Source organism: Sceloporus occidentalis, unplaced genomic scaffold (assembly GCF_023333645.1).
Source record: "Sceloporus occidentalis isolate IW3139 unplaced genomic scaffold, rSceOcc1.0.p SCAF_3, whole genome shotgun sequence".
Lineage (NCBI taxonomy): Eukaryota > Metazoa > Chordata > Lepidosauria > Squamata > Phrynosomatidae > Sceloporus > Sceloporus occidentalis.
The window spans coordinates 125,429,547-125,457,299 of record NW_028316983.1 but is presented as its reverse complement, the minus strand read 5'-3'; the positions used below and the strand labels follow the sequence as shown (position 1 = coordinate 125,457,299).

Here is a 27,753-nt window from a genome sequence, read left to right as displayed (position 1 = left end):
CTCCTAAAGTCTAGAATGTGTGTCTGACTATGGGGCCATTCAGACTACACTTTACCCCGGATCAGGAATTGATTCTTGCATGTGACGTTCTTACTGGCCCCGAATCTCTCCGAATTCATTTTGAGGCATGCACAAGCGTTTCGTGGCAAATGCCCGTTAGCACGGGTCATTTGCAATCGGGGCAAAAGCAGTCTCTTTTGAAAAAACCCGGGTTCCACAAATATGAACTTTCCCCCGATCATGATTGGGGCCAGTTCAGGGGAGAGATTTAGGTCAGAGGGAGGGCAGTGGGCAGGACATTCCCACCCTTCATCAGGGCGAAGGAGGAGGAGGAGGAAGGAGCCGGAGGAAGGATGCAAAAAGGAGGCAAAGGGGGACAGGAGGCAAAAAGGGGGAATTGGGGTGACTAACGGGGGCTGAAAAAGGCAGTCAGAGGGAGGTCGGGGGGACTGGAGAAAGTGACGGAGGAGGAGAAGGAGGAAGATGAAGGAGCCGGGGGGAAGAAGGGGGCCATTGAGGGCATTCTATAATGGAGCAGGAGGAGGCGAAGGAAGAGGCAGGAGGAAGGGTCAGTTCAGGGCAGGTCAGAGGGAGGGCACGAACGGAGCTCGCACCAGGCAGCTTCCCCCCCTTTTTTAATTTTAAAAATTATTTTTGACAAAAAATGTGCATGTTTTTTGCAATAGATATATAGATAGAACGTAAGCAGGATGAAGGGTCAATTCAGGGCAGGTCAGAGGGACAGAGCAAGCCTCCGCTCTCCACCAGGGAGCTTTCCCTTTTTAAAAAAATTTTTAAAAATTATTTTTGGCAGTCTATGCGCATGGTTTTTGCTTCAGGTAGATATGTATTAGATACAACGTGGCTAGCTGCTTGTTCACTTTCCCTTTCATTTCCTCGCTTCCAGCAAAGGGGAAATGCTGCAAAGAGCACTGCTTTTTTTCCTTTGCGAATGAATGCTACAATGCGAATGTTACAATGTTTCTCTTTCCAATTTGGCAAATTGGCAAATTGATACACAGAATGCTTTTGCTACTGTCTCTAAGAAATTCAGGGGTAGCCTAGGAAAAGCAAAGAATGCATGGCATCACATCCTTTTCTGACATTCCGAGGTGAGGAATTTATTATTATTATTATTATTATTATTATTATTATTATTATTATTACATGTGTATGAGGCATTCTGGGGTGGCAAGGACGGAGGATACAGGATGCAGAGATGGCATTAGGTTGCATTTTGGGGTTGAAACAGGACCAAGGGAAGATCATAACCTGCACTGACCCAAATACCCACAATACACACACACAAGAGGTTTTTAAATTTGACAAAATCTGCGCATACTGGCGCCTGGTTCTTTTTTAAAAAAAAGGAGGGGGAAGCACACTTGCGGTGGGCCAATGAGTGCTGGAAACGTCACCTATGACGATCGCAGAACTACATTTGACTGACAGCCAGGCGCCTTCATTTTAAACCCGATTTCTCCAAGAGGGCATTCAGGGTTAAAATACCCTGATCGGTAGTCAGCACTTGCTTCCAGAGGGATTCAGGTAGAGGGAAACCGAAGCTTCCCAGTTACCTCCAGTGCAAAAGTGCCAGTCTGAATGGGGCCTATGCCTTGCTTCTCCTTTCCACTGTATAACAAACTCCAAGAGAACATGATCATTCCCACGTAAGCATCCTACTACTTGGACCATTAACCAGGCCATCCCTGTTGGTTAGAATCAGATCTTAAACAGCTGACTCCCTTGTTGCCTCTTCCACCTTTTGGACAATGAAATTGTCTTCCAGGCAAGTGAGGATTGTTGGTTCCTTCATTCTGCAGGAAATGAATACATTCTCAGTCAGAGGGAAGAGAGAAAACTAAAGCTGGTCTGCAGTATCACTGAGAGAGAGAGAATACATGCATCTTACTGTGCCAGAAGAGATGCGAGGCAGCCATATACAGATGGTGTGTACATATTGCCATTGCGAGCAGAGAGGAACAAGGAGGGATGTGTTTTCTGGCTGAACAGCTCCTGGCTAGCCTTCTGAAAAGCTTTGTCTACTTCCTTGCTGGAGTAGGTTTCTTCCAACTTAACATTCCTAAAAGATAAGAAGAGCATTTAGTTCTGTCCAAGATATGAGTCTAGGTGGCACCATGCATGCATATATCAATATAGGTGGATGGCATTTCACTGCATTTTCTTTTCTTCCACATATATATCAACACTTGCTTATAATTCTTTAAATAAATTGAAATGCTCATATTCAACTAAATTCAAATGAATATAGAAGGAGTTGTTTTATGGAACTGGGTTTCCAAAATTGTTGCACTGGATTAAGGTAGTGCAGATAGGAGCAGGAATTTCACTTCAGTACTTCATCCCACCTTCCTCCTGGCTATGGAGTCCAAGGGACTGAAGAAGGCCTTCTCTCTGCTGAGTTTTTGCAAAAGTTGTAAAAAAGTTCAGTTGATTTTCACTTGCTTCAATGTTCTTTCCAGTGTAATTATTAGTTTTCTTGGTATCTAACTTCAGTAATGGTGATGCACAATTTTATCTATTCTGTGTTTTCAGCCTACTCTTTTCTTAACTATTTATCCTATGAGAAAAGAAATTTTAAAATTACAAATTTAATACAAAAATCTCAAATAATTCACATTTGTCTACTTGCAAACATTAAGAAGAATAGCAAATATATACAATGGGGAAAGTTGTATACAGTACGGTGGAATGGGTATACCCAACCCCTGCTGCTGAAATGCTGACTATGGGACTCTTCAGATCGGCCATTAAGGCCGTCCTGGGGACGAAGTTGGGCCATCACATCCACATGATGCAGGCCACGACTCTACCCCCCCCCCCCACCGCATGCTGCTCCACATGGCGCATGGCATCATGGCGCTCCTCTGGCACTGCATCCGCATAACACAGCACCGAAGGAGCGCTGTATAGTCACACCGTCGCAGCTATCGTTCCCTTTCCAGAGTGCAAAAAGGAGCTGCTTTTTGCTATTCGTTTTTGCACCCTGGAAAGTCTGGATTGGGGCTGCGGCATGCAGTTGCTGTGGTACCACTCTGGCTAGGAAAGGGGCGGTGTCACACCATCCCTTAGGGGCCGTGTGTACAGCCCCTATATGAGAACCATTTATTAGAGAGCATATGTGTCTGACATATGGCATCTAAAGCCAAGGCACTTAGTAGATGCAAAATCCATGTCCTGATTAGTCTGCAACCTGAATTTAGACAGTGAGGGTGATACAAAACAAGGCTTACTAAGGGCGAATGTATGCAAACAGAGATACATGAAAGGATGTATGTTCATGTAAGGATGAGAACCTAGAGGTACCAGCATGATGGCTGGAAATTGTCATACCCGTTTGAAAAGCTAAGTCCTTAATGAACTTATAAGAACAATATACCCTCTTATTAGCCATCCCGTCTCCTCACAAGGCCCTTCCACTCCTTGCAGTTACAGCTAAACATTCAACTATTCATATATTCTTTTGACCTTAGAGGGAGAGAAAAGACAGGCCCAATGCCATCGGGCCTGAAGAGGAAGAGCCCTCCCCTCCCTCCTTCCAACTGTCATCTTTTGGCCTTAGAGGGAGTGAAAGGACTGGCCCAACGCCATCGGGCCTGAAGAGGAAGAGCCCTCCCCTCCCTCCTTCCAACTGTCATCTTCTGGCCTGGCAGGGAGTGAAAGGACAGGCCCAATGCCATCGGGCCTGAAGAGGAAGAGCTCTCCCCTCCCTCCTTCCAAATGTCATCTTCTGGCCTGGCAGGGAGTGAAAGGACAGGCCCAATGCCATCGGGCCTGAAGAGGAAGAGCCCTCCCCTCCCTCCTTTCAACTGTCGTCTTCTGGTCTGGGAGGGAGTGAAAGGACAGGCCCAACGCCATTGGGTCTGAAGAGGAAGAGCCCTCCTCTCCCTCCTTCCAACTGTCGTCTTCTGGCCTGGGAGGGAGTGAAAGGACAGGCCCAACGCCATTGGGTCTGAAGAGGAAGAGCCCTCCCCTCCCTCCTTCCAACTGTCGTCTTCTGGCCTGGGAGGGAGTGAAAGGACAGGCCCAACGCCATTGGGTCTGAAGAGGAAGAGCCCTCCCCTCCCTCCTTCCAAATGTCATCTTCTGGCCTGGCAGGGAGTGAAAGGACAGGCCCAACGCCATTGGGTCTGAAGAGGAAGAGCCCTCCCCTCCCTCCTTCCAACTGTCATCTTCTGGCCTGGCAGGGAGTGAAAGGACAGGCCCAATGCCATCGGGCCTGAAGAGGAAGAGCCCTCCCCTCCCTCCTTCCAAATGTCATCTTCTGGCCTGGGAGGGAGTGAAAGGACAGGCCCAATGCCATCGGGCCTGAAGAGGAAGAGCTCTCCCCTCCCTCCTTCCAACTGTCATCTTCTGGCCTGGGAGGGAGTGAAAGGACAGGCCCAAAGCCATCCGGCCCGGCCTCAATTAAGAAAAAGAGCCCTCCCTCCAGTCCATCTGCCTTGGTCCAGGCCTCAGAGGGAGAGAAGAATGCTGGACCTGATCCCCTCCCCCCCACCATTCCCTTCTCCTTTTGTGTCGTATCTTTTCAGATGTAAGCCTGAGGGCAGGGAACCGTCTATTATCCCCTCTGTTGTAAGCCGCCCAGATTCCCAATGATTGGGCGGCATATAAATAAATCCTATCATTATTATTATTATTATTATTATTATTATTATTATTATTATTAACTATCCAGTGCCCTCAATAAAATAACCTAAACTTTCCTTGCTTTTTGACTTTTTAAAACATCATAGGGCTAGCCTGGAAGAAGAGACTCCTCCCTCCATAACTGCCATCCTCTGGCCTATGAGGGAGTTGACCAGGTAGGGCCAGCTCCACCAGGGCAAGCCTGAAGAAGAAGAGCCCTCTTTCCAGTCCATCTGCCTTGGTCCAAGTCTCAGAGGGAGAGAAGAATGCTGGACCTGATCCCCCCCACACACACCATTCCCTTCTCCTTTTGTGTCATGTCCTTTTAAGATTGTAAGCCTGAGGGCAGGGAACCGTCTATTATCCCCTCTGTTGTAAGCTGCCTGGATTCCCAGCAATTGGGCGGCATATAAATAAATCCTATTATTATTAGTAGTATTATTATTATTAGAATCATTTAATCACTGAGTGGGAAAATACCACAAGGGCCATTCCGTCCAACACTTTGCCATGCAGGAAGATACAATCCAGCCTCTTTAAAAATCCCCAAAGAAGCAGACTTCACGACACTATGAGGCAGTATATTCTACTGTTGAACAGTTATTAGATGAGAAGAATTAAATTAAAATTAATAAAAATTATATTCTTACCTCAAGAAGAAGAGCCCTCCCTCCATCCCAACTGTTATCATCAGACCTGGGAGGAAGTGAAAAAGATAGGCCCAATTTCCATCAGGCCTAACTGTAAATTACTGTAACTAATGTCGCTCTCTTTTATTTTATTGTATTTTATTTATTTTTTGTATTTTATTTTATTGTATTCTCCATATTTTTATTGTTGTAACCCGCCTGGATTCCTTGTGATTGGGTGGGCTATAAATAAATTATTATTATTATTATTATTATTATTATTATTATTAGATAACGGTATGAAAGGACATTAAAATAGCTGTGTGGAACTAGGCAAAGGACAAAGAGGTTGTTGCAGAAGATAAAGCAGTGTTGGGCCTTTGCCTAGATCCACACAACTATTTAAACGCCCTCTTATGAATTATTACCGTTCCCTGCTGCTCTTTTCGATGCTGCTGGAGAAGTGACCCTCGGCAGGGCATTGGACTTGATGGCCCTTGAGGTTTCTTCCAACTCTATAATTCACTAACCTGAAGTCCTTTAGCCCCTTGTAGATTCCACTCTCAGTGTTAGCACTGGGAGATGCAAGGAAGTCATTCAGCAACATGCGTGCCAGGGACTTCTGTACCAGCTTGCAGAATGGTGTGTGGAAGATCATGAACTGGAAATCTTCAAGAGTACAGTGCTTGCTTATCCCAGCTGCTTCCAGGTAGGAGGGTTTCAAAAGATAAGATAAATGAAAATTCAGCAATCAGGTATAGGAACAGAAAAAGAAAGTGGTATAAGCAGAACAGTACAGAAAACACAGACCTCTTTCCTTTATTCTTAGGATAGAGGCATGCAAGACTTAAAGTTTAATTTTAAAAAATCAGTTGGCCTGTAGGGACAGGCTGAACTGGACTGGGATCACAGAAGGATAGAAGGGAGGCTTTAATCATTAGCCCAAGCTTGAAGCCCCTGCTGGAGATGGAAGGGACACTGTGGTCAAAACTGAGGGGTTTTCTCTTCCCCTGAGGTCGAAGTGATGTTATTATACCTTACATTCTCCTGCAGCAGGGACTGAGTCCCTGTTTTTGAAACTTGGGAGGAAAGGAGAGGTTGTTCTGTGGCTTGTGGATCTGATTTAATATCATGTCTCCGTAATAGTTAAATATGAAAATCAGGTGACTGAAGTGTTTAATATAAAAGAATGGGTAACATTAATTTAGCAAAAAGAGGAGGGTCAGCTGGTACATCAGTCCAAGTCACAGAGAATCAAGGAGGTGTCCATAAACAACAAAACAGAAAGAAAGGGGGATAGCCTTCTCCACCAGTCATGTTTTAAAAAGGCATAAATCTTTACATTTGGCCCCCAAAATGGTAATCATGCCTCTCTGAATCAACGCCCTCTGAATCTTGGTACAAATTGCCAGTTCACAAGGCTTTTAAGAGAGATTCACACTGGAGCAGTCAAGGCCTCCAAAAACAGACTGGGAAGCCCCACTTGGGCCCAGGATCATACTTGGCCCACCCCAGGATATAGGTAGAGCTAAAACAGGGCCACTGAGAAACTAGAGGGATGTATCAATCTATTTAGAGGACAAAGATGCTTGCAGAAGCTCAGAAAACTATCAAAAAGTTCATAATACCTAAGAAATTACTGGGATAAAAACCTAAAACATTTCAAGGAGACTGAGCATACTTAATGTTCAATCAAAAGCCTGGAATGAGTTTCATTTGGAAAATCTAAAGAGAATGGGAGTGGAACGGGTGGAATTATCTGTTAGGCAGTGAAGATAACACATCAACATTTTTAGCAAATCCTATTTGCTACCAGATGGTATTATTACGAATCTCTTCCATTATCCTTCAGTGTGGAGAAATCATTACAGCTATTGTTGCTTTCAGTTGTACAGCAACCTTGTGAAACAGCTCATTACTATTCCTAGGTGGGAATTTAGGAGATGTGCAGTCCAGAAGCTTGGGCCGGGTTGGGAGCAGAGTCGGCTCTGCCCCCAGGCTGGCATGACATCACACACTGCACCACACGGCGTGCGGCATCATGGCGCTCCTCTGATGCTGTGTCTGCACAACACAGTGCTGAAGAAGCGCTGTAAAGCCATGGCGCCAAGGCTGTCGCATCCTTTGCAGGGCGCAAAAAGGAGTCACTTTTTGTGGCTACTTTTTGCACCCTGCAAAGGCCAGATTGGGGCTGCAGCATGTGGTTGCTGTGGGCCCAATCAGGCTGTAAAAGGGGTGGCCTGCACAGCCCATTAGTGGGTGGCCAGGAGCCCACTGCTGAGCAGAAATGTGAATCTAGAATGCATTCTACTACTATCCGGGACATGTGCAGCACAAAAGCTAGTTTCAAAAACACCATATCCTTTTCTGTCTCAGTGTAGCAGGGGAGTAAGAATAATTATCTTAATTTTAATAGGTTTTATTTTCATTGTAATGGACTCTTCCCCTTCCTCACCTCACTGCAAATAAAACCTTAGAATGCAACTGTAGATTCCTCCCCACCATCGTGAAAGCACAGAGGCACCAAAAGGGCAGGGTAAAGTCAAATCTCACTCTTCTGGCAGCACATACCTTTCTGCCACTGGCTTTCAATTTTTTTTCGGTATGTGGCATAGCACCGATCCAGGGCTCGGAAATAGCACTGTATGGAGAGCTGTCCATCCACCATGGGGTACTCTGAAGCTAGGTCTGGCTTATAGAAGTCATAGACATGTTCCATGTGGGTCCCACGGGTACCTTGGGAATAAAAGGACCTTCCAATAAGTATTAACATTTGTGAAAAGGGGATTTAGCTTCATACTGTTTGTCATTGTGGTGCTTCTGGTAAACTGTATTTCACCTCAGACAGATGTAAATATACATGTCATAAAATGCTACTCCTCCTCCTTTCCTGTTTGGTCTATTTCTCTAAAATAGGTTATATCCTTCTATTAGTACATTCCAATTATGGGATGTATCCCCCCAGGTTTCAGTGATGCCTATTATTAGGAAAAACAAACTCAGATTGAATCCAGAGAAAACAGAGGTACTCATGAGAGGTTCCCCTGGCCCGGGCAGGGAAATTTCCCATCCAGTCCTTGATGGGATTAAACTCCCCTTGAAGGACAAAGTGCGCAGTTTGGGAGTACTCCTGGATCCATCTCTACAGTTATCATCTCAAGTAGATGCGATGGCCAGGAGTGCTTGGTATCAGCTCCGGCTGATACGCCAACTGCGTCCCTGTCTGGACCAGGGGGACCTAGAAAAAGTAGTACATGCACTGGTAACCTCTCGCTTGGATTTCTGTAATGCGCTCTACATGGGGCTACCTTTGTATCAGGTTCGGAAACTTCAATTGATACAAAACGCAGCAGCCAGGTTAATTACGGGGACATCGAGGTCCGAACATATAACACCTATCTTAAAATCTCTACATTGGCTGCCAATTCGTTTCCGGTCCCAGTACAAAGTGTTGGTTATCACTTTTAAAGCCCTAAATGGCTTGGGCCCGGGTTACTTGAGGGAACGTCTCTCCCTACATAATCCTCCCCGCACACTCAGATCTACAGGAAAATCCTTACTCAGTTACCCTAAGGTGAGACTGGCGATCACACAACAAAGGGCATTCACAGCAGTGGTGCCTTCTCTATGGAATGCCCTACCGGAAGAGATTCGCCTCAGTGGAACGGTGGAAGCCTTTAAGAAGGCTCTAAAGACTCATCTCTCCCTACAAGCCTACCCTCCCAATTCCATCTGAGACCATCTCCCCCCTATTGTCTTTGATATATAGTAATTCATGGTTTTAATAGTTTATTATATGTTATAATATGTTTTTAATCTTGTTTGAATTTACTTTTTTTTAATATGTATTTTTAGATGTGAATTTTTAATTGTTCCTATTGTTTGTTTTTAGCAATATTGTACACCGCTTTGATCGTAAGAAAAGCAGTTAACAAATAAACAATTTATTATTTATTATTATTATATACTATTTGGTTTGATATATTAAGAATTCAAGTTCCTCTTGTTCATTATCCATGCTCTGTGCATTACTATAGTAATATCTAAGACCATGGACCATTACTCCTAGCTGAATATTTTCCCTCACCCAATGCTGGGTTCTTGTACTACCATAGTTGCCTTGCTCTATGTATAACAGCCAGGGTTATTATTTCCAGCACCTGCTGAATTCCTGCCTCCAAGAATAATGTCTCCCTCCCCCACATGCCTCAGTTTAAAGCTCTCCTGATCAAATTTTTCAGATCTTAGAAAAAATGTTCCTGACCACGGTTGTGTGGTGCAGTCCATCCCTTGTCAGAGGCCCATGTTCCTGAAACCAAACACCATGGTCTAAGAAGCCAAATCGCTCCCTGCAACACCATGTGCAATGCCAGTTGTTCAGTGAGAGAAGATGACCAATAGCCTAGAGGGTGGCCAGCAGCAGGGAAGAAACGGGTTTTCCAAAAAGAAATGGGAAATAATCCATTTTCGGATAAACCGCTCTAAGGGGGATTTGCCCTGGATCTGGTGTGCAAGACCCTGATCCTGATGTGTTTAAACTAGTGCCAATGGGAACTTCCCACTTTTAATCCGGGTTACAATTCAGGTAGTCTGAATGGCCCCTGAGAGAAAAGATAGCAGTCCAAGTACTCTATGACAATCTAGCCACAGCTCAGCCCAGCTGGCATTCATGTCTTGGAGTCTCTATGTTGTGGCTGGCTGGTATCTTCTTCCATGTCATTTGACTGCCAGGCCCATCTTTACTGATGGTTGAATTCCTTTGGCCTACACCAAGTAGCCAGGGCCTTTCAGCAGCATACAACTTGTTTTCCTATCATGAGGGTGGTGGATCCATCAGGGATACTTTCCTTCTCTCTCTAGTTCATACAGGAGGCTTTTCTTAATTTCCTCCCTGAGGGACAAACTTGTTCCACTTCTCCTCTAGACTCTGCTCCCCCCTCCCTCTCTTCTTTGCAAGGAATGTGGCCCACAGTATAGCTCATCATGTTATCTCCCTCCTTCTGTAGAAGTAGCCTTGAGAGCTCAACTGGACTCTGAATCAGGTTGCTTGTTGTATAGGTCATTTGTTTTTGTTTTGGATGGGCAAGACTGGGCATGATATGCAGGCTGAGTAATTCAGCTCTCTTGTACTTATCACAGAGAGTGATACTCAACAAGCATGGCACTAATAGTCATAGGAACACTGCCTTGAGCACATACTGCAGACACAAGGCAGAGGGGATTGGACCTAGGGGATTCTTTTTTATTCTTCTACTAGGCATGGAGTATGTCTCACAACAATTTGTTTCTCCTCTTTACAGGTCCTCTTGCTGTATCTTTGCAGCATTATTTGTACATATGTATGCATAGTGCCCCTCTTCCCCTTCCCTCTGTGCCCAGTGCCAGGCCCTCCTTCCCTGTCACTCCTGTTAGCTCTGTTCTGCTCCCTCCTTCCAGATGTCCATAAGGTTGCGAGTTCAAGACCAGCAAAAGGGCCCAAGCTCGACTCAGGCTTGCATCCTTCTGAGGTCACTAAAATGAGTACCTAGACTGTTGGGGGCAAATTAGCTTACTTGCTAATTAGCTTACTTGCTGTTCACCGCTATGATCTTTGGAATAACGGTATATAAATAAAACAAATTATTATTAATTATTATTATCTGGCAGATATGTCTTCCTTGTGCCCCTCATGTCCATCTATTTCATGCTGAGGATGTAGCTTCTTTTGTTTTTTGTTATTTTAGCTCTTGGTTGCTGTTGCAGTTGCACATTTTCTTATCTGGAATACGCCCACACTCTATTCACGAATGTGTGATGGGGGCTAATTGTGGTGTTCCCCAGAAAACACAAATCTGAATTAACACCAATCTCGTCCAGGAGTTCTCCATATCCAAAAGAGGACATGAATGCCTGTTCTTAATTTTGGCTGGGTGGGGAGAGGTTGGAAAGGATTGGTTTGGCCATAAAAGATAGACAGCTACCCTGTGAACAACACTGCAAGCATGCTAATGTCTTAAACATAAAAGGGCTCATTGTCCCAGATATAAAGCTTGCCGTTGCCACTCTTTGTGTGTAATGGAAGAGCAGATTCTCCCTTACTTGAACATTCCTGACATTTGAGAGAAATGGATACAATTTACCAACAGAGATTACTTTTCCTGTCAGCAAGGTCTCTGTGAATCGCCAGTCCACCAAATTTCAATGTACTAATTCATGCATCTTTAATATGACCACTGCGTACATAGCATGGTTTATTAAGGTTGGCTTGCCTGGTTGTCTTCTATATTCAGAACAGAACAAATCCACAGATTTTTAGCCAAATTGGACTTATTCTGTGCCACAAGTGTTTGTAGTTTGTCTGTTATGGCAGTGGAATTCAGCATTGTGAGCTACAGTTTTGAGAGAAAAGTGCAGAAATAAATAAACAAATACATACATAAATGTCATTGCCATGATATTTACACTCTTGTAGTCCGAGTTGTTCCATTACAGCCTCAGTCACAAAACCACTCCTTTGTTTCTTTCTTTCTTTTTTTTAAAATGGGAATAGTTCCTTATGCTGCCATTCCAACTGTTTCAGCAGTTGTAGAAGAAAATGATCTCATAGCAACAAACTGGTCTGCAGCTGAAATCCCTAGCATGCAGAAAGTGATTCTATAGAAGACAAAAAACGTGATACTAACCTCTTTCCAAAGCCAGAGGGGCATTTGGTCCAACCAGCATAGCTACAGCTCCTGCTCCACCTGTTGGTCTTGCATTCCCAGTGGCATAGACAGCAATATCACCACAAACTACCAAGGCATAGCGTCCTGATGTGGGAAGAGCATTATCACAGTGTTAACACTGATGATGGGAAAAAACTCTTACTGATTTTATCATCATAAAAAGATTAGTTGTGGATATAAGTTCTAATTCAGCAACAAACAGTTGTGAATTATCTCTGTTTAATTATCTAAATACCTACATGGCATTTCACAGAGTAACATAACAAGATCTTGGCTCATCTACATAAACCCACTGGGTGACCTTGGGCAAGTTACAAACTTTCAGCCTCAGAGAATGGCAATGGCAATACCACTCTGAAGAAACTTTCTAAGAAAGCTCTATGGTAGGTTCGCCTTAGGGTCACCATAAGTTGGAAGCGACTTGAAGGCCCACAACAACAACAAATAAACAAGAAGAGTGGGTCTAATTCGCAGACCTCAGCTCAGCCTTAGGCAGTGGCGTCACTAGGGTTGGTGTCACCTGGTGTGGTAACTCATGGTGTCACCCTCCCATTTCACACCATACAGACTCCTTAGTAAAGCTTTTTTTTTTTTTGCTCTAATGTTACTCGTAAATCATAATTCCCTTATACCACTGAATGTGACATGAACAACTAGCAAAATTAAAATTATACTTTCACATTACAATATCATATGCACAACCTAAATGTATTTACATTTACATAAAGAAGATTTGGTTAGAATGGGATGTTCTTAAAGAAAAATTAAAAATAATATTTAAATAAATCAAAATTGATTTTTTTAAAAAAATAAAATTTTGAAATTTGAAATTTTAATTTTAAAAAATTCTGGGGCCTCTCCTTTCTTCTCTTACTGAGCTTCACCTACTCCAACCATCTCATAAAACATTTTAAAGGGAAGCAGATGAATGCCACAGCCCATTTCTGCCACAAGGTAGCTGTTTGAGGAGCAGTGGTGTCACACACACACCCTGTAAGGTGTAACCTGTTGTGGTCTGCACCCCCTGCACTCTCCCAGTAATGCCACTGGCCTGGGGTGAGCTCAGGCTGCCTATTTAGCAATTTTAAACTTGCTGGGGAATCAGAAATACATGGCCTGTGAGCTAGAATAGCATGAAGTGGGTTGTTTTCTCAGATGATGTGGAGAGTGGGAGTGAGAGGCAGTGATTTGCCAAAGCCTTGACTGAGATAAAAGACCATGTATTCCACATTTTTCACAGTATAAAGTTCACCTGGTCAAATTCTAGGGTGAACTTTAGAACCAGATCTTATTAGCCATTTTAAAAGTTAATGTAAAACCACTAGCAATATCTATCTATCTTTTTTTAAAATTGGGAAATTGCTTTACAATATATGTGGAATTGAGAACAACTCTTCCATTTGTTGATATATCTAAAACTGTTGTGCGGTAACTTCCATCTTTAGAGCATAATTATACTAAAATTTTCTCTAATGTAACGATATAGCAGAAATATCTCATAATGCCCAATTCCAAACACATATCTCAGAACAGAAGTTAATCCCAGTAAATTCAGTGGGGCTTCAGTTTCAGGGCCAAGCTAGATGAGACTCAGGAAACACTGGTATATGCATATCAACCCCCTTACTACCCAGCGCAAATAGCAGCTTCAAAGTATAATCACCCCTCCATTCTCGCGGACTTGAGATCTGCGGTCTTGAATATTCACTGAAGGGCGACCTCCATTAAATTCAACGGGGCATGCCCCCACAGCACATGATCAGTGCATGCTCGCAGGCACGCACTCCATTCAAGCCTATGCAGTTTGAATATCATCAAGTCTCCATTTTTGCAGGTTGTGTGTCCGGAACGGATCCCCCGTGAAAGTGGAGGGCCGACTGTAATTGTACTGTAAAGCCATGCAGCACTGTGATCCTTACCAGAATTAACCTCCACAGCTACCATTAACATTTTAATGGAGTTCACAGACCTTCTACCTCACTCCTAGTTTGGCTCTGAGTATAAGAAAGGACTGGAGTAGAACTCAAGCATTTGAGTCTGTTATTGAAAACTACAAAGGTATGATATAGAAAGGGGAAAATCTATATAATTTCTTGCTCTCGCATATCACTTTATGCCCCCTACCTCTAAAATCACTAGTAAGGAAACAAATAGTGCAAGAAAATCTACTATTTAACACCTTTGTGTTCTTTAATAAATTAGCTTTGGAACTAAAAATTCACCACTCCCTTACTGCTGCAATCCATAAGATGATTGTGGCATCTGCAGTTTCTGGATGACAACCTTAACACAGTTCTGCCTGAAGAGACAAGGGCAATCTGTTTGCCTTTACTTCCTCCCTGGATTGCTGTGGTATCAACTCCACATCTAGGAAATTTTGAGGACCCTAAAAACCGCAAAGGCAACAGATCCTGTCTGATCTTGGAAATTAAGCAGGGTCAGCTTTGGTTAGTACTTAGATAGGAGACTGCCAACAAATATCAGGCACTATAGGCTATATTTCAGAGGAAGAAACTGGCAAAACCAATTAATAGAATCATAGAATAATAGAGTTGGAAGAGACCCCAAGGGCCATCCAGTCCAACCTCCTGCCATGCAGGAACTCTCAGTCAAAACATCCCAGACAGATGGTCATCCAGACTGTTTAAAGACCTCCAAGGAAGGAAACTCCACTACACTCCGAGGAAGTGTGTTCCACTGTTGAACAGCCCTTACTGTCAGGAAGTTCCTCCTAATGTTGAGGTGGAATCTCTTTTCTGAGGAGTCCTTGCTTAAGAAAATCCTATGACATTAATGGGGTTGCCATAAGTGGAGAGGTGAGGTGAAGAAACATACACACAGAGAGAGACAACAATGACACTGTATCCTCCCAATTCTTTCTTCAGTAGCAGGACAAGACTTTTTGAGCCAGTGCCCCCTGGCATTAGAAATACAAAACTGCAGGAAATGCATTTTCTACTGGAAACTCAATTATCAATAACAGAGATGCCGGATGAAATAAGTGCTTAGGTTCCTGTGCCTTTAATGGTTATTTAGAAAAGGGAATTTCTGCAGGTGTTGCTTGCATGAAAAACATCATCAGCTGAAGTTCATTACTCTGCACTACTATTAAATGTACAAGAGTCTTGTCCCTTATTTCACCTGGCAACCTTGTTGTTGTTGACTTCTGTCAAGTCAACTTCAACTTATGGTGACCCCTTGAATGAGAGACCTCTAAGTCAGCCCCCTCTAGGTCCTGCAGACTCAGAGCTGTGGCTTCCTTGATTGAGACTATCCACCTGTAATATGTAAGCGGTCTTCCTCTTTTCTGACTGCCTTCTATTTTACCAAGCATTATTGCCCTTCCTAGTGAGTCATGTATTCTCATATGTCCAAAACATGACAGTCTCAATTTAGTCATCATAGGCGGGTTACAAACCGCCATTTAGTACGTACAGAATACGTACTAGGGTTAGGAAGGGGCGGTGCTTCCGCACCCCCCTAACCCTAGTACGTATTCTGTACGTACAATATGGCGGCGGCCATACCACATGGCCGCCGCCATATTTACGTATCGGACGCTGTGCGTCCGCACGTGTCGCGGCGTCTATCACGTTGCGAGTCTGCCCCTGGCGCCTCGCGACGTCATAGAGGCGCCGCTTAAAGAAGCTCCATTTTGGAGCTTCTTTTTTGCTCCATAACGGAGCCGCGCGGTTTGGCTGCAGTGGCTCCCTTACGGAGCAAACAGCGGCGGCGGCAGACCACCTCAAAGCGGCGGTCTATAACCTGCCTTAGTTTCGAGGGAGAGTTCAATCTTGATTTGCTCTAGGACCCATTTATTTGTCTTTTTAGAAGTCCATGGTACCTGCAAAACTCTTCTCCACATTTCAAATGAGTTGGTTTTCTTTCTTTCTTCATTGTCTAGCTTTCACAATCCTACATAGAAATGTGTAATATGATGATATGGACAATCCTGTCTTTATTTTTCATCTTGTCTAGTTCCTTCATAGCTGCCCTTCACATCCTAGTTTTTTCTGATTTCTTGACTGCAGTCACAATTCTGATTAATTGCTCAGCCAAGGTATGGAAAATTTTGAATTATTTCAGTGTCTTCGTCGTCTATATTAAAGTTATGTAAGTAATCTGTGGTCATTATTTTTATTTTCTTAATATTCAGCTGTAAACCTTTTGCACTTTCTTCTCTGACTTTCTTCAGAAACATTCTAAATCTTTGTTATGTTCTGCTAGTAGTATGGTGTCATCTGCATAGCTTAAACTGTTAATGTTCCTTCCTCAAATTTTCATGCGTCCTTCCTCCAAGTCTAACACTGCTTTACATATGCTATGTTCAGCATACAAGTTAAACTGATAAAGTAATAAAATGCAGCCTTGCCTGACCCCCTTGCCCATTGGAAATCATTCAGTTTTCTGCATTCGTGGCCTCTTGTCTTGGGTGCAGGTTATGCATTGGGATAATCAAATGTTGTGTCACACCAGTTTCTTTAACAATGGCCCATAGTTTTCATGCTGTATAAAATCAAAGGCTTTGCTATAATCTATAAAGCACAGGCTGATTTGCTTTTGAAATTTTCTGGTGTGTTCCATTATCCAACATACCCAATAACATGAAACCTAGTGTCTCTTCTTTCTTTGAACCCAGCTTGGACATCTAGCATTTCCCACTCAATATATGGTAAAGGTCTTTGTTGTAGAATATTGATCATCACTTTGTTTGCACTGGAAATTAATGCAATGGGTTTGTGGCAAACTTACTTTTAGTAAAAACATGCAGCAACGAAACATGACAACATCTCTAGGGCATAAGCTATGCAAACATTATGGCTTTCCCAGAAAAAGTCACTGAATAGGTTCAAGAACTGTTAAAAACTTATCACTCACATTATCCAAAGAGGGTGAGGCTCAGTCTGGCATTACTTACCATCCCAGGAGCTGGATTCCACCCAGTCAGCTGCATTGAAGAGAGAAGCTGTTCCTCCATAGCAGGCATTAGTAGTGTCAATGCCCTCAACATCGGTGTTTCCTGACTCTTCAAATAGCTGCATTAGAACTGTCTTGACTGCTTTGGATTTGTCAATGATAGTCTCTGTGCCAACCTCCAGCCGGCCAATAGAATCCCAAGAAAGATGGCTTCGCTCTACCAGACGCTGAACTACAGTCAGACACAATGAATTAATGTCCTCGTGAGCTGAACAGAAGCCCATTTGCTTCTGTCCTAGCCCCACTGTGTATTTCCCTGCATCCACACCATCATATTTTTCCAATTCAGTCTGGTCTACATATTGGGAAGGGAAATACACTTCCAGAGCAAGGATACCGACATCCTTAGGCCATGAGGAGACAGTCTGGGTCTGGCAATGCACAGAAGTAGTGGAGAAACTGCAAGATAATCAGAGAGAAGCTTTAAGGTTTATACTGGAAAAAGGAACTTTGACTTCTGGGTTCAAGAATGACTAGACTCTTACAAAGCAAACAGATGTATTCAGAAAAACAGTAAAATCTGTACTGGCCAACACAAAGGTGATAAAATACTGTGCAAGCTTTCAAGTTCTTCAGTACATTTTGTCAGGTGAGTGGGTAAACAAAGCAAAAGAAGTGTGGAAGGAAAAATGGTTAATGTCCAAGCCATGTGGCCTGCAGGTCATTAGAGTTTTGGCTGTAAATTGGGGCTACACACATTGAAATCAGACTCTGTGGACTATGACTCTAGAAACCAGGATTCAATTCCCCGCTCAGCCATGAAACCTATTGGGTGTCCTTGGGCAAGTCACATGCTCTCAGTCTCAGGGGGAAGGCAATGGTAAACCTCCTCTGAGCAAGGCTTCCAAACAAACAAACAAAAAAACACCCTATGGTCATCATAAGTTGGAAACAACTTCAAGGCACACCACCACAGCAACAGATACTAGGATAGTTTCCACTTAGAGCTGGGGACCATCAGCTGCTCTGATCCTACAAGGAAAAAGAAACAAACAATAGAATATCCCTCATGTAATGTTCTATATCTTATATCTTCCAAACATGTGCCAGAGTTTTGCAATTGTTTTACAACGTACTGCAACAACAACAACAACAAAATATGTTTTGCAACAGCCCCAAAAATTCAGATACCCAAACCTCAACTCCAGGGTTCCAAGTGAATGTTTTGAACCCTAAAATTTGGAATTGCCTTCAAACCTGCACCAAAGTTTGCAAAACTCAACATTGTCAGATTGGCGCCAAACCTGTGCCAAAGTTTTGCAACTTTTTACAACAAATCACCCATGTTTTGTAATTTCCCCAAAACTGAATAATGAGTGTCTCAAGCCAAGGCTTCCTGTAAACCTCACAATTCCAACATTTTCTGATTCGCCAGGTCTGTGCCAAAGTTTTGCAATGTCCTGGAATACAAGAGGATGGGGAACCTGTTACTGAACTATTCAACAAGGTCTGCAGCACTGGGCTAGCACAAATCCTGGGAAATTATCACATGCACTTTTCAGCCCGATCCGGGCACTGGACGGGATCGAGCTGGAACAGGGGAAAACGAGTTTTATCGCACACAAAATTGCTGCTGCACTGCCACCCAACCATCCCCCATCTCCCAGCTGCACTTCTCCTGGCGATTTTGGTACCATGGAAGCTTTCCCTATTATCAAAATCAGCCGGCAGAGAACGGTCGAGAGACAGGTGATGGTTGGGTGGCACGCAGCAGCAATTTCACATGGGAAATGGGTGAACTGTAGAGAGTTACTGACCTATCAAAATAATTGTTAATGCTAAGTTTCTCTGATCTTTTCCTCAGTTTATGATACAATGCCAAGACCATGCCCATTTCATATTTCTGCTATGAGGTCTCTCCTCATGGAAGAAAGGGAAGCAGAAGTAAAAAGTAATGGGCAAACTCCTGGAAGGGATAATACAGTCTGGAGAAGGCTTAGTGACAAACTTGCTGAAAGGAAAATCAACATTTCTGCTTACTATCTGTTCTTAACTAGGTATGAGGATTGCAACCATGTCCACAAAACCTTAATAAAGAAACTGCAGGATCACATTGGGGGAACAATGAATGTTCATTATCACTATCCATTGATGATTCCAGTAGCATAGAAAAAACACCGAGGAAAGGAAGAAGAAGGAGAGTCAGCGTGGTGTAGTGGCTTGAGTGTTGGGCTATGACACTGGAGACCAGGGTTTTATGCTTGAGCATAAAAACCTATTGGGTGACCTTGGGTAAATCATACACTCTCACCCTCAGAGGATGGCAATGGGAAACCCCCTCTGAAGAAACCTGCCAAGAAAACCCTATGATAGGTTCACTTTAGGGTCACCATAAATTACAAATGATTTAGAGGCACAAAACAACAATGACACTCTAGATATCAATGAATACACCATCAGATTTTCAAAAGACAAATGGGCTGTGATTTCACGAGAAGAGGAGATCTATAACAACAGGGCAGATAATTCTAATCACACCTGGACCCATGACTTAAATCATTATGTGTTGTCTCATATGAAACTGTCATGTAAAATAAGATATAGGGGAGGAGAGGTCACTAGATCAGTCCAGGCACAACAGGAAAGTAATAGGAGAATGCACATGTTGCAAGTCAACATTACATGCATGTACTAGTTTATGGGGCCGAACAGATGGGCCAAAATAAAACTGCTTGGGTCACTTTGGAGGTATGCTGTTTAAATGACACATGCATCCTAAGAAGCCAGAAGCTGCACTAAAGCTGCGCTCCAGTCCTCAGGACTGGAGCATGGCTTCCAGCCTCTTAGGGCCCATGCATCATTTAAACAGCACACCTCTAAACTGACCCGAAGCAGCTTTATTCTGGCCTGTCTGTTTGGGCCCTGAGTTACCAGGGTAGAAATGCAGAAGCCACTTTATAACTGCAGAAAGAAAGTTGGAAGTGATATATTGGTGTAGTATAGTTGTAGTATAGTTTGTATTGTGTTTTATGTATGTTTGTTCTTTTTGTATTTTGCTTAATGTAATTTAGTATGTGTGTTTGTTTTTTATGTATCCAGGTTTTAGTGAATGTTTTAAAGAAGTTTTTTTTAAAAGTCAACTGCTCGATTGTACTCTGCCCTCTGCTGCTCTGGAAAATCAGATTCTCAATATTTGTTGTTTTCTTTCACACCTGGAAAATCTTACCAGTTGTATTGGCACCAAGCTGCATACTGCAGTGTCACAGCTGATTTCAACAATATCACCTGGGAGTACTTTGTATTGGAACATGTTCACTAAATGCAAAATTTGTGCCCTTGTTTTATCTATATGTGCAGACACTCACTTCCTTACTATGTTTAATGGTATATTGCCCAAAGTAAACCCTTTGTCCAGACACCTTGTACTTTTCACTGTCATGGTTTGCTACGCAGAATATTGGTAAGACTGAATCAAAAGCACATATGGACTTTACTACGGTTAATGTTTCGTTCTGGTCTACCAGTCTCATTACATCTCTGTTACCATTTTCCAATAGATCAATGGAAAGCATATGTTTGGCCTGCCTGAGATCCATACTGATTGTGTTTGCAGATAGGGGAAAAAATGTTTTCTTTTCTTGTTCTCTTGAACACTCCCCCCCTCCTGCTATTTTTATTCTTCTTTCTCTCTGACATGCAACACAGCATAGGATCTTCTGCTGGAATTGTTTACCCTATCATAGAATAGAGTTGTCCTATGCACTTCTTCATTTCTACATAACCTTGTGTCTTATTCCACAGTAGTAATATTCTGCCATCCACTGGTTGCCTTCTTATTCTTGTTGTTATCCCTAAATATGAAATTTGTATATTCTCTCTATTCCCAAGATCAAAATGGCTAATGGATTTGCTTTTTGAATGTCGTCATTAGTTACCTCAATCTACATGCATCCTGCACTTCCTAACTTTGTTCAGTACCACAGTGAAGAGTCTTCTTTTCCTGAACATATTTTCCCTATGGTGCTCATCAATCACAGGTATATTTCAGCTGTTTCAGTAAGCTTCATGGTGCCCTCCACATGCAGGTGTTGTGGCAACGCTTTTACAGACATGGTGGAGGAAATAAAGAAGGATGTCACCACCAAAAGTGCTTCTAGAACAAGGGGTAACCAGCTAAAAACCATATCTAGATGCATGAGGGTGTGGTGATTTGCTTGAATTCTGTGTGTTTCAGGTCCCTGAAACAGCCTCATTGGAAGCACTATCATTGCCATACCCATAGTAAAATCAAATAAGAAATTTTAATAATGTCATTTGCCAGGCTTGGAACCATTTGCTGATTATCCTGTTCTATTCTGTAGCCTCTTGAAATTAAATTCATTGCTGAATACTCTCGATGGCATCTACCTCCAATTACCCTGTCCTCCATTCCATTTTCTAATCCTAAAAATCAAGATCTTCCTCTGTATAAATTTTACACTGGTTCATAGGTTCAGGAAGTTAATGTTTAATGCAAATGTCTTTTATTAAGTGAACACAAGGCCAAAGTTGCTGGACAGGGCTAGGAATCAAGTCCAAAGAGCAATGTATTTTCTTCTTCCAAATTAGATGTATCTTTTATTGGTGTTGTGTCCCTTCAAGTTGTTTCTGACCTTATGGCAACCTTATCACAGGGTTTTCTTGACAAGATTTATACAGAGGGAGTTTGCCTTTGCCTTGTTCTGAGCTGAGAAAGTGTGACTTGACAAAGGTTACCCAGTGGGATTCCATGGTTAAGCAAGGATTTGAACCCTGGTCTCCAGAGTCATAGTCCATCACTCAAATCATTGCATCATGCTGGGTATCATATGTATCTTATTGCCCCTTTAAAAAGACCCCACACAATCAATAAATTCTATGATCCCACACATGCCTTTATTAAATGATGCTGATTTTGGTGATTTGTACAGGTTTTACTGGGGTTTATGTATTTAATGAACATTTTTGTAAGGCATCATCAATTTCTATTATATATAATATAAGGTAGTATATAAAGATTTAAATAAATACATAATTGAGTTTCTTTGATATACAAATTGTGAATATTTCTCCATCTCATTTAGATTTATGACCCACTGATCTAGCAAAAAGGAGTTAATATGCTCAGCCAGAAGCTTCCAGGAACTGTGATTCCCCATTAACTTAGGCCACAGGGCTCCACTGTACTATTTAACATTGAAAATTACCCACTGTTTAAAACCAGAAGTAGATTTCTAGTCACTTCCTGCTTTATTTCATTTCTCCCTATACTTGGCATTTGTTGCACTTCATGTGATCCTCCAAACACTCCATGTGGTAGGAAACTGGCCTACAGGTCCACCAAAGTTGTCCATCCCTGGATTAGCACCTCTTCTAAAGCCATTTTGGCGGTATGTTCCCTTACACCCCCAAAGAATGCCTATGCAGAAATATGTGAGAGAGAAAAATTGGTGGGGGTTAGCAGGAGTGGAAAAATGTTGTCTTCCCACTATTTGCAAAGGGCACATGAACTTAGCATTTGGGGTTAACATGGTTTGGTCTGTTGTTCGCCAGTTGTCTTGTTGTGTGTGTGTGGAGAGGTTGCTCCTAGAATGTACCCAGCTGGCTTCTTCCCAGTGGGCTTCTTTTTGCCCGATTTGGGGGCCAGCACAGGTTTCTTCTCTGTTGCCTTGTGGGTGACCCTTTCCAGAAAGTTGGCTAACAGGTGTCCTCCTTTGCCATAGGCCAGGCAGAACTCCATCTTTCTGCATCACTGCCTTTCTGTCTCACTCAACCCTCCATTCTCCTGGCACATCATCTTGCTGGGTAGCCTCTTGATGGTGGGGTTGGTAGTTAGACCTTGCCACTATCTGTCCAACTTTATAGTTTCCTTTACCAGCTCCCCTTCTCCACCAAGAAGGACCCAGCCAAACAGGGTGGGTGGGTTGTCCTGCAACAAGGCCCAATCCAAGAGGTCCAGATGCAAACCATCACAAACCTTGCCATGATATTGTGCTGGAGAATCCTGTTTTGTATCATATGTTTGATCCAACTGTAATGTATGCTATTATATATGTATGCATGGTTACAAATGGAAGGTATGACTTAGATGTTTGCTGTATATAAACATGCTGTGGAATGACAAGAATGGAGGAATGGAGGCTTTACCTCAGCTGTGTAAACTGAGATGTATGTGACATGATACATGTGCTAATTGATATAATAATAATAACAACAATAACAATAATAATAATTTATTTATATACAGTACTGGCTTTCCAAAGGATCAAGGCGGTTTATAAAAATGCAAAAACAATTACATAAACAATTACATAACATATACACAACTAAAATACATCCCCTTACCTAAACTAAAATACCAACATCAAAATTTAGTTAAATTAATTGCATTAAAACATATTAAAATATTCCCTGCCATACCAACCAAATGCTCCCTTGCTCCCCCAAAGGGGCGACCCCTCTTTGCCGTCACCCCAGCCGGTGGCAGTACCATTACAGCAGGCAACCAGCCTCTATCCCCTTCCCAAGGGGAACAGGTGTTCCTGGCTGGGTACCTGGGACCTGATCCTGGCAAGAAGCAGTCTGAGGCCAGAAGTCCACCAGGTGAGATGGAGCATGCAGGTAGCAAGCAGCAAGTCCACACAGCAGCAGGAGGCATTACACATTTCTTTCTATGGATATGCATTTGATCCAAACCAGGATAGTTTGATTCTGTGAACAGAACTGTTGGCTGACATATGTACACCTGGATATATACAGTCACCCCTTCTAACTCTGAGATCCGCACCCTCAAATATCCGTGGAGGGGTGACCTCTGTTATGTCCTATGGTGCATGTGACCTGGCTATGCACACCTATGAGGCTTGAATATGCGTGAGCCTCCGTTTTTTTTTGGGGGGGGGGTCTGGAATGGATCCCCTGCGAAAACGAAGGGCCAGCTGTTAAGTGTTATGATACCTATAGATCATAGAATCATAGAATCATAGAGTTGGAAGAGACCACAAGGGCCATCCAGTCCAACCCCCTGCCATGCAGGAAATCCAAATCAAAGCATCCCTGACAGATGGCCATCCAGCCTCCGTTTGAAGACCTCCAAGGAGGGAGACTCCACGACACTCCAAGGAAGTGTTTTCCACTGTCAAACAGCCCTTACTGTCAGGAAGTTCCTCCTAATGTTGAGGTGGAATCTCTTTTCCTGCTGTATGATGTATGATGATGTGATACAGTATTTCTTGTAGTGGGTATGATATGTAAATAGTTATATGGGTTCAACAAAGTCTTTTTGAAGGCCTTCACTATCAACTGCCATAGCCATTGAAACAACTAGATGAAGTTTCTCTAGGAAAGAAGGAAAACTAATTATTTTGAGAACTGTGAAATGATTAAGTCTGCCAATTTTGGAAGTTGGAGCTAAGACATTTGAAATGCTTTTATTTGATGTATGTACTCTCCCATGACTACAGAAATAAACAATTTACGGATCACAGACTGAAGCCTTATTTACTGTGTCTAGGGGGAGAGTTCCACTAGTTCTGACACTTTAGTAGCATTTGGCCAGTCAGTGGTTTGGGCTGCAAAACTTCAGAACTCCTCAACATAGGGACGAAACAGACGGCCCAAATGCACCATGCTGGCACCGATTTTAGGGTTATGGACCGTGCAGCAACCACACAGCCCCTAACCCTAACATGGCGTGGCAGTGCTGTAATGGCAACATGCAGTGGCACACTTGTTACGTCTGCCCAGCAGCTGAAAAAGAACCCGTTTTTTTCAGGTTCTTTTTCCTCCGGAAGGACGCCGGCATCCCTCCAGAGGAAAAAAGGCTGCCGGCAGGCCGCCCTTTTGGGGCAGTCTGTCCCACACCATACTCTCTCACTGGGACCCCTGGTGTAAGGTTACCAGCCGGGAGTGGGCTTTCACTACACAGAAGGGGTCCTCGAACCTTGTTCACAACCTGATCATGAAGATCTGTAGCTCATTCAGAACCAGTGCTCCCTCATCATAGAGGTATACCAGCCAGCTGGCAGCTTCTTCCTCCAGGTGGGTAGTCACGTACCACACCTTCAAAGCCCCATTGGAGAAGATGTACTCCCACATATTCATAAATCCAGCAACCTGGGCAAGGAAGAATGGCAGCTTCTCCACCTTCCCATAGAACCTTGCCCCCAGCTCATATATGCCTTGCAACTCTGGTCTCCAGGACTGGTGCTGCAGGATTGCCAGTGGCTGTGGGTCCCCTGGCCACCCAGGCGGAGGGATTGGTTGGATGGGAGGTGATTGTGGTCCTATTGTCACTATCGCTGGTGCATGCAGTGGCATCCCCAGTACTGCCAGAAGGATCGCCTGAACCGCTCTGGTTGGGCTGATAGGCACAGTCCCCACAAGTTGACTGCTATCCTTCTTCCACAGCAACTCCAGGACCACCCCCCACAGGACATATATGTTTTCTTCAAGCGAGAGGATCCTGACTTTTGTGTCTTCCTCTTCCAGAGTGCGTGTGTGCTCCTCTCCCCCCATGGACATCCCAGTCCCAAGCTCTAATGGTCCAGTGACATTTCCTCTTTGCTTGGAACTCAGCCTTGTACCATGACTCCAAACCAGTCCCAGCTGGTGTGGTTTCTACAGCCTGAGTCTCCAGCTGGTTGCCTCCCACCTCACCCATCCTGACTGTGAAATTCCCCCAAGGAATAGTTCCAGCCAGCTCGGCCTGCTCTGCAGTACCCAGGTCACTCTCAGGAGTTTCTTCCACCATTGCTTCTATATTAGTAGTGTCTTGCTCTCCATGCATTTGCATCTATCAGTATCGTATTGAGTTCTTTCCAACTGTCAGGAAATAGTTGAACTCTCCCCCCAGACAGTGTAGATAAGGCTTCTGTGGATGACCAGTAAGCTGTTTACTTCTGAAGTCATGGAGATCCAGCTAGTCAGGCACCTTGGACAGAACGTAAACCTAAGTACACATACATCAAACAAGCCTAGCAAAAGCATTTGCTCCACATTATGAAATTGGTGGGCTCAACTGTTTCACTGTTCTCAAAATAATTGATTATTTTTTGATTGTTTTTCCTTCTTTCCCAGGTCAGCCTTGCCTAGTTTTTCTGTCACAGCAGTTGATAACAGAGGTCTTCAGAAGCCAAAGGGAAAACACCCTTACACATTCCTTTACCAAGCTTTCGGCAAAACCCAATTGTGATTCAATCCCTCTCTCTGAAGCTACCTTTGACTGTGTAGTTAACATATTTAAAATATATAAAAGTATCCACATTTTGCTAGTTATATAACTATTACTCTAACTAACAACATATGTTACCTATTTGATTAACATATACAACATATCTGAATTCCTCCCTCCCAAGAGAATACAAACAAGCTTTCACACACCATATCAGCTAGTAGGAACAATGCATCATATCATCATAAATCTATAGCTACATATAACTCTATATATCAAAGTGTACACTTGTCAACCAACCTAACAACAGTTCTATACAAAGCATTAGACTATCAGGTTTGTATCAAATGCATATCACCACACATATCAGTTAGCACATATATTATATCAAATATATATCCATTAATACACCTGAAGTAAACCCTCCACTATATTTTGTCATCCCACAGCATATTCATATAAAGCTAAACCTCTAAGTGAGGTATTATGACATAATATCATACCTTCCATTTGAAACCATATATATCAGTTGGATCAAACACATGATACAGGATTCACCAGCACAATATCATGGCAGGATTAGTCCAATCCTGACAAAAAGGTATTAGAGGAAAAAAATACTGATGAGCTACAATTCATTAGGAAATTCTAATATATTGCAAGTGAGTTTAATGGGATGAAAATTCCTTCTTACATTACACATGTTGTCTGACTGGATCAGTGCAAAGTTGTTTTTGTTATCAGCACGATGTATATGAATGGTCAACATTCATAATGCAAACATCACAACTAGTTTATTGTTGTGTTCCTTCAAGTTGTTTCCAACATATGGCAACCCTAAGGTGAGCCTATTAAAGAGTTCTCTTGGCAAGATTTGTTCAGACGAAGTTTACCATTGTCTTCCCCTGAGGCTGAGAGCATGTGACTTGCCCAAGGTCATCCACTAGATATAATAATTAATAATATTTATTAATAATTTTCAAAAGTTAAAAAACTCACATACATATACAAACTATATCAGGAACATGACATAGAGACAGATGAATAAAAGAAGAGGAAGAAAAAGAAAACAGAACAAAGAAGAAAGTGGATTTTCCATGGCCAAGCTGGGAATCAAACTCTGGTCTCCAGTGCCACAGTCCAACACTCAAATCAGTACCAGTACTTTCCTTTTAATGTCCCTCTAGTTGTACTGTCCAGCTTCAACCCTGTGTGTTCTATATATGCTTAAAATTCCTGAGAACTCCTTAAGCATTGAATGAAGTGAGGCATAATCCACAAAAATCCATGCCATAGGGTTCTTTGTAGTACTTGTCACAACAGATTAAAATTAGGATACAGGCTACTCTGGCTGGTAAATCAATAGGAATTAGAAAAGTGTGCATCCCATCTCATACAATGTTTTCATGGATGCTAAGTCACCAGAACTAAGTGTCATCATCTGTGTGCTTGTGTCTGCCCTTGGAACATATTCCTTTGGTACTTAAATGGGTGTTGGAGTCAGCATTCATGTTGTACATAGTCTCAAAACATGTAGCTGAAAAGAAAAACTTTGCCCTACATTTGCACTGACATGGCCCAGTCTTTGAGATATCCCTTGAACTATTGATTTTCTTATCACTGTAGGCTCCAGAGAGAAAAACACACTAATCTCTCCCACAGA

At 42.8% G+C, this 27,753-nt stretch overlaps 1 protein-coding gene across 1 annotated transcript in view; it reads right to left on the bottom strand.

Moving 5' to 3' along the window:
• Positions 1-27,753, bottom strand: part of HMGCS2 (3-hydroxy-3-methylglutaryl-CoA synthase 2) — a 36,440-nt gene that overhangs the window by 8,178 nt on the left and 509 nt on the right. The window contains exons 2-6 of the mRNA XM_089516087.1: positions 16,902-17,359; positions 11,942-12,067; positions 7,851-8,015; positions 5,810-5,978; positions 1,913-2,083 (exon numbers count right to left, since the gene is read on the bottom strand). Of these exons, the coding sequence (XP_089372213.1) occupies positions 1,913-2,083; positions 5,810-5,978; positions 7,851-8,015; positions 11,942-12,067; positions 16,902-17,359 (1,089 nt within the window). The remainder of the gene's footprint in view (positions 1-1,912; positions 2,084-5,809; positions 5,979-7,850; positions 8,016-11,941; positions 12,068-16,901; positions 17,360-27,753) is intronic.